This window comes from Porites lutea, chromosome 4 (genome assembly GCF_958299795.1).
Source record: "Porites lutea chromosome 4, jaPorLute2.1, whole genome shotgun sequence".
Taxonomy (NCBI): Eukaryota; Metazoa; Cnidaria; class Anthozoa; order Scleractinia; family Poritidae; genus Porites; species Porites lutea.
This window is the reverse complement of record NC_133204.1, coordinates 50016291-50024084: the sequence shown is the minus strand read 5'-3', so window position 1 is coordinate 50024084 and position 7794 is coordinate 50016291. Positions and strand designations below refer to the sequence as shown.

At 37.9% G+C, this 7794-nt stretch overlaps 1 protein-coding gene across 1 annotated transcript; it reads left to right on the top strand.

Moving 5' to 3' along the window:
* Positions 1–507: 507 nt before the first annotated feature.
* Positions 508–7538, top strand: LOC140934830 (acid-sensing ion channel 3-like). Its single transcript, XM_073384390.1, has 6 exons — positions 508–984; positions 1507–1666; positions 2734–2793; positions 3944–4148; positions 6877–6968; positions 7429–7538. Exons 1-6 carry the CDS (start codon positions 508–510, stop codon positions 7536–7538), a joined length of 1104 nt encoding a protein of 367 aa, XP_073240491.1.
* Positions 7539–7794: the final 256 nt, after the last annotated feature.

The following is a 7794-nucleotide window of genomic DNA, read 5'->3' as shown; positions in this document are numbered from 1 at the left end:
TGAATGGTTTTAGAGATTAGAAGCAGATTACAATTAATCTTGCAAACGAAAACATGGCTCAAACATCGAGGTAACAGAATTCGAAGTTTTCACATCGAAGAAAATTCTAGGGAAGTAAATGTTGTCAAACCTGAGGAGGAATCTGATGAGAGCCGACAAACTGAGACAGTTCTTTCGTTTATGGCTGATAACACTACTTTACACGGTGCCCGATTTCTCCTCGGTAGAAACGCTGTCAGAAGATGGTTATGGACATTGGCTATATTTTTATGTTTTGGCTTTTGTGTCTATCAAGTTTATGTTTCCATGGTTGAATTTGGAAATTATAAATTCTCCACGAAAATAACGACGAAGATACCGTCTAAGTTAGAGAACGTTTCTTTTCCAGCCGTAACACTTTGTAATTATAACCACTTCAATTTGCGAAGGTTTGAAAACACCGCACGGAAGACGTTTACAACCTGGAGCAATGAAGATGTTAAGCGAAAGCTTCATATTTACAAAATAATGCAAACAAGCCATGGAAGACATATTTGGAGTAACAAGTCAACCTTAGAGAGTAACCCTGAGTTGACCACGCGTCTTCGAGATAATGAATCACACCTTGATTATCAAGTCCTCTTTAGTCATCGCATTGAAGATATGATTCTTCCTAGCCCTCCATTCAAATCCTGCAACATAAACGGTGAAGCCTGTGGACCGAAGGACTTCAAAACATTTTCCAACCTAGCGTTTGGTCAATGCTTCACATTTAACTCCGGACAAGGCCATTTTAAAGTAAGAAACGCCACTACGGAGGGTCAACTAAATGGCTTGAAGCTGTTACTTAACATAGAGAGAGACAGTTACCTGGATAATCCGATAAGTCCATTCGTTGGGCTGACAGTTTTGGTACATGATCAACAAATGCTTCCTGTTATGGAGCAGTTTGGCTTTGCCGTTCAACCAGGGGTCCGTACACTCTGCAACATAAAAAGGAAAAAGGTTTGTTACCAACACGAAGCTCTATAAATCTAAGCATATCTCCAGATGTTTTTGAGACACAAATTGCAGATTGTGCAATTAAAGTGTAAAACCAAAGAGATCAACATTTCTCTTAAAGTTTTCAATGCAGCAAGCGTTGCTCGAAGTTAATTAATTTTCTATTTTCGCTGAAATTGCGACTAGGCCTCGTCCACACGTATCCAGATAATTTTGAGGATGGAGATTTTTTCTTTGTCCTCAAAAAAAAAAAAAGAAAAAAAAAGAAAGAAAAAACGCGTCCACACGTAGCGTATTCGAATCATTTCGCCCGTAAACACAAAAACACCAAAAACAACCACTTAATAAAAATTAAGAAAGCCCTAACCCTAAACCTAAACCTAAATTAAAAATTATCGTTAAAACGAACCCTTTATTGTATTAGAGAGGGCAAAAGCTATTATCCGCATTAGGTGCGATCATTGAATCAATCAAATCACGTTATTTGTATATCTCATACAGATTATATCTTAATATCTCATACAGATAATAAACCTGCCAAAGCCGTATGCAACAAACTGCTCCGACAGAAATCTGCACATGCTAAGAAATAGCAGTTACAAGTATTCTCAGCCCGCCTGTATGCTGGAATGTTTGAACAAGCTATTTATAAAAATATGCAGTTGCCGCCTCTTACAATATAAAGGTAAGAATTAAGAGCCGTTTCAGAGGGAGAGTTCATCTTCAAAATCCTTCTAAACAGACGAATAATCAGATGCATTGAGTCAGACGCATTATTCATCTAAAATGACAGTCGTCCCGTTTTCATATTAAGACGGATTTTCCTCTCACACCACAGTTAACCGCGGCAGGATTAGTTCAGTCGGTAGAGTGCTTGACTACAGAGCGCAAGGTCGTGGGGTCGTTTCCCGGGGCCGGACCAATGCCTGCGGTCTTAAAAGAACTAAGAAACGAAGGTACTTCCTTTGCCCTGCAAGCGACTAGACCTTCGCTTTGCTTGGATGACCGCGTAAAATGACGGTCCCGTATGCTGACAGAGACGTAAAAATAGTGTCCTCAATTGATACTTTAATTCGTGCTAAATACATTGACACTCAAATAAAGTGCATATTTTGAGTATGAAAACCGAAAAACATCAAAGCTAAAAACAACAGCTTTTATGCTGGGAGCTCCCTGACTGTGTCGTTCACAAACTGCCGCGACTGACTTAATGAATGTGTCGACTTCTTTATTGACCAGTAAGATCAAAATCATGCTAGAAATGCTATTGAAAGTTGAGCACCGTCAAGTCTAAATCATATATAACAAAGACGTCTAGCGGCAGAGCCATTCCACACGGATAACGGCCTTTTTCACACTGTATTAGAGAGGGATTCATCACAATCGAACCCCAACTCGTTTTAAAGCGTTTTGAGTTTGGAAATAAGAGGAAAATAAATCAAATCAGAGCAAAAATAATTTTAAAAACGCTCTGTGTTTTAGCCTTCCTCAGACTGATTCGGACGTTCGCTTTTTAAAATCCTGAGAAAACTGACAGTGTAATTATTTTGAACGGACTGTTGGTATCACGTCAGCTTCATGTTTTCGGCTGCAGTTTAACTGGAACTGCAAGCGATACACCCCTATCCTCGGTACCAGATCACCCGGCATCTGGTATCCATAAAAATATTATATATATGCTTAAAAATATGACGCTCTTCTAGCAAAATAAATAATATATACTTAACAGCATGATTAAAATATTCTTTACAGATGAAGATACTTTAGTCTGTGCCCCCAACGACACACTACTTTGTATATTTCCCGTCTACGGTGAGTGCCTACTTGTGCATGATAACAAATTATAGTTAGTCACAAAAGTGTTCCCGTTAAGTATCAAATTCAACGACGGAAGACGAAAGAATCCAATCAAATTTAGAGCAATAGAAATTCTGATTCAAGAACACAAACGGTTACACTCATCCAATCAGTGCTTAACAATATGGTGCTCTATTCCAAAAAACTCTCCCTAGTTGAGTAAAACAAAGATGTTTCATTCACCGTTCATTGAAAATTGGCCACTTATACTGTATATGTGCAGACCCCAAAATATTTCTATCTAATAATGTTTTTGGTTTTTGATACTGCTATGTAAGATCGCGTCTCGATCACATTCTGTCTACCCCAACGTAAAAACAATGACTTAGAAAATTGACTGTTTTTAGAAACCCCATTAAAGTACTACCTGAAATGATGCACCTTGGGAACCTGAGGCTTCACTGTTATAATACAACTACAAAATTTAAAAAGTTTATCAGCTTCATAAAACTGGAGATTACGAGTCAACTTGAAATGATAAGCAGCAAGGTTAAAAATAACAATAATAATAATAATAATAATAATAATAATAATAATAATAAAAAGATTTTGGTCAACAGGGAAAAAATTGATTCAGTGGATAACGGCTATTTTTTTATTTATTTATTTATTTATTTATTTATTTATTTACATTTGCTACATAAAATAAATATTACAGAAAGAAAATGAAAAAAATATATATATTATTACTAAGACTGCACTTTTGTAATAGATAGAGTGGCGAGGAAGCCCAATAGAAGCTAAATAGCTTGTAGAAAATTCGGCTCCTCATACTTAATTATGATATAATGTCAGCTGTCATATCAGGGTTAGGCGAGTTTAATTTATAGCTCTCTCGATGAGGTATTTTTTAATGAAGTTTTGAAATATGTAAGAGTCGTTAAAGACGAGATTCTTCCCTAGGGCCCACCCGTGGTACGAGGCCGACTAAGGATTTCATTACCCTGAGAAATAACTGTCCCTTCGTTCTCTCTATGCATGCAAAAATAATTGCACAAAAGTCAGTCGACTAGTATTGTGATTAACACACAGTCAATGTTTCATGAATTAATTAAGAATCCCCAAATAATCCATATTTTTAATTTGAAATGTTACTTATATACAGAGACGTTTGGTGCATCCGCGGAGAAGAAAAATTGTGAAGAGAGCTGCCAGCAGCCGTGCACCGACACAGAATATGAAACATCTTTGTCATATGCAACCTTGCAGAAGAATGGTTTGATCAACAAACTTAATTCCGCTGCTAGGACAGTTAAACTCTACAAACATTTCTTAAACAAGTCCGAGTCCAAAAAAGAAAAATACCTTAAGTAAGTTTGTGCAATGTTATAAGTGAAAAGCATGTTGAGGTTTTTTTTTTAGGTTTTAGCACTGGAGCGGTTATCAATTGCGCGGGTGAATAAGATGACTATTCTCCACATGAGGAGAAAAATCAGTATTTACTTTCTTTAGTCAATAGAAAGAGATGCAGGCTTTCCAGTGAGCCACTCACAGCGGTTAAATCAGCTAAATACAGTCGGCCGGCAAAGTGCATGAAGGAAGAGGGACTATAGAAGGGTAGAGAACAAACCATACCCAAGTGTAAGTATTAGTAAAGGAAGATTGATGTTACCTCAAACGCGAAGACACTAATGCGAGCACACCGACTGGACTGGATTGATTGACTGGAATATTGCAATTATCTCCGTGTGCAATTTGGAAAGGGAATAGCCAATCACTGCAGATGTGCAAGTGTGCAAGAGAATTAGTTGAGGTAAAAAACTGGGTGTGACCCCAGACAAAATGCTATCAATACCTACTATCTACTGAATTTCTCGCGCCCGAGAGTATCCAAGACCCATTGGAGAAACTGGAACTGAGTGCGTCTAAAAGGACATCTAGGGAACGAGAAAGGTGCATAACAAGAATGCAGAATGGTTGGAAATTTTTTAGCAAAAAAATACGTATCTGTCTTCCTGGCTAGTAGAAGATGACGAGCAATATTCGTCTGCAACACAGTTTAGGACATGGACCATCTCTGTCAAGCCTGATAAGCAGGCGAAGTCATCTGTCCTATTAGAACTTAAGACTCATAACGTGTATGTGCAAAGAAGGAGCTTCATTGCAGCCTAACAAACTCGAATTTTGGAAACGTCGTCATAATAATGAAATATACAAAGGTTGTGACGATTATTACACTGGAGCTTTCGCGCGCGCAAAGCGCGCATAGCGGAGCACCGTGGGTAAGAAAATAGGTTTATCTATGCCACCGAGGAAATTTGGTAATCACGTGACCGTACGCGCTCTGTCCGCACCACAGGCTTACCAATTTAAAATATTTTAATCGACAGGTATGCCAACCCAAATGCAGCACGAGGTTTTTTGGCGCGAAATCGCATGGCCACCCGGACTTTTTAGAGAGAGAAAATAAAAAAACAACAAAGTCGATTCGGACTCAATTGTAATGTCTTTGCTGATGTGGATAACAGAGAAAGAGCTAAAGCGTTAGACAAAAACAAAGGAGCCGAATTGCGTTGGTAGAGAACATGAAAATTGGTGGTGAGAAAATGAGAAATGCTAGCGGCCAGCCAGGTGAAAATGAGCGACACTGAAAAAAAAAGCGAGCAAGAACGAAAGTGAAAAAACATTCGTGGAGCATTTACGACATTTCCTACGTAAGATGTGTAATTAAGATGTTTCACGTTGTAGTCATGCAAACCAACGACAAAGAAATGCACAAAAAAGTGTGCTGCACGTGCAAAGTTTTTTTTTTCCTAATTAGACCTATTTAATTTTTTTGCCGCTCTCGTTGCCGTCGCCATTTAGCATTACACGATTTTATTTTTTTGTTTGAGTAAATCATAAGTATATTAACGAGAGGTTCGCTTTTAGCCCTGGCAAATCTATATATTAGTAATACCCCTAGCGTCACTTTCATGAAGGTATAACCCGCACGCCCTCAAAGACTAAGTGGAGAGTCCCTTTAGTCTGCTACTTAAAGTTAAGTCAGCCCCCGCACTTGAAAAAGTGTTCCGTGGACGGCCTGTTAGGGAATCAGCTTAACCGCCGTTTTTATATTTTTGTAAACATGTACTTTGATAGTGTTTCTTAAAACGAACAGTAACAAACTATACGTTTTAAATAAGATCCTCTACCACGTCCACCGTCCTTTCTTGTCTATTACGACCCATCAGCATTGTGCATTGTAATAAAGCTTCACGTTCTTCTGTCAATCTATCACGATCTCTCTCTGCCTCACTTGATGTCCTTAAGCCCTAAATACTGATGTCCTGCCCCTTCTTTCGACAAACCTAACACTTTTTCGTCTGGTAAGTAAATAATGTCTGATTTGAACATCCTCCCTTGCATAGTAGCGGTTTTTATAGCTAAGGCTGGAAATGTTTAGATTGTCGAAGGCCTGAATGTAATAAACGCCTCTAAATGTGATAAAGTCCTAAATGTAATAACTTTTTGCCCTAATTAAGCCTTAAGAGCAGCTGTCGGTAAATATCAACCAGAGGTCTACAAAAGTGAAAAATCGAAAATTCTCAAAAAATTCACAAAGTGAAACTGAAACTGAAAAAAAAAGCGAGCCAGAACAAAAGTGAAAAAACATTCGTGGAGCATTTACGACATTTCCTACGTAAGATATGTAAATAAGATGTTTCACGTTGTAGTCATGCAAACCAACGACAAAGAAATGCACAAAAAAGTGTGCTGCACGTGCAAAGTTTTTTTTTTCCTAATTAGACCTATTTAATTTTTTTGCCGCTCTCGTTGCCGTCGCCATTTAGCATTACATGATTTTATTTTTTTGTTTGAGTAAATCATAAGTATATTAACGAGAGGTTCGCTTTTAGCCCTGGCAAATCTATATATTAGTAATACCCCTAGCGTCACTTTCATGAAGGTATAACCCGCACGCCCTCAAAGACTAAGTGGAGAGTCCCTTCAGTCTGCTACTTAAAGTTAAGTCAGCCCCCGCACTTGAAAAAGTGTTCCGTGGACGGCCTGTTAGGGAATCAGCTTAACCGCCGTTTTTATATTTTTCTGTTACAGTGAAAACATAGTTTTCTTGGATGTGTATTTTCAAGATCTAAGTTACGATGAGATTGAACAAACTCCACGGTTTGAGGCATGGTCGTTGATATGTAAGTTTAAGTCGTTTAGAAAAAGATCTCATATAAGGTGAATAACAGATAAGTTATTTATTTATTATTAGTTTCATTATCCGTATAGCTTTTGTTAATACCTCTTAGCATTTAACACTGTGTACAGAATACAATGAATAGTTCCTAAAGATCTAAGCGAACTGTTTTTGTTAAAGAAAAGAGCTTTTAATTCTGCGTTTTTCGAGGTCAATTACCTTTGTCAATGTAGTTAATATATTAAGGCATTTACATTTTCACGCTTTAGTCACTTCGACATTTATCCTTCAAACTGGGAGCTATTACACTTGTTACGTACTTTAAATTCAAATGTTCAATCACTGCATGGCACTAATGAGAAAATAGGTTTCCAAATTACGAATTGCAGTTCATGGCTGGTCAGTTTTCGAGTTTGCTTATATCTAGAAACAAGCAAATAACCAATCATGTATTTTCTTTTTAGCAACTCTTGGTGGAAATTTTAGTCTCTTTCTCGGCATGAGCATCCTGACCATTCTGGAATTCGTTGATTTTATCTTACGGAGAATGTTCTCTTTACTATGGAAAATGTAGGACAATAAACGGACAAGGATATTCTGCCTGAGCAACCTGAAACACATCCTCGAGAGAAAGGACATTGCCGGGATTTGTATCCCCGCAACCCATTAAGTGTCTTTCCGCGCCATGTAAATTGCCTAATGGTTTATCTTCCACCAGCTGCCGTAACTATGTTTAACGGGTTATGTTGTATTTGTCGACCTCACTTTCCCTAATCTGTGAAATTATGACAGCGAACATGTACTTTGATAGTGTTTCTTAAAACGAACAG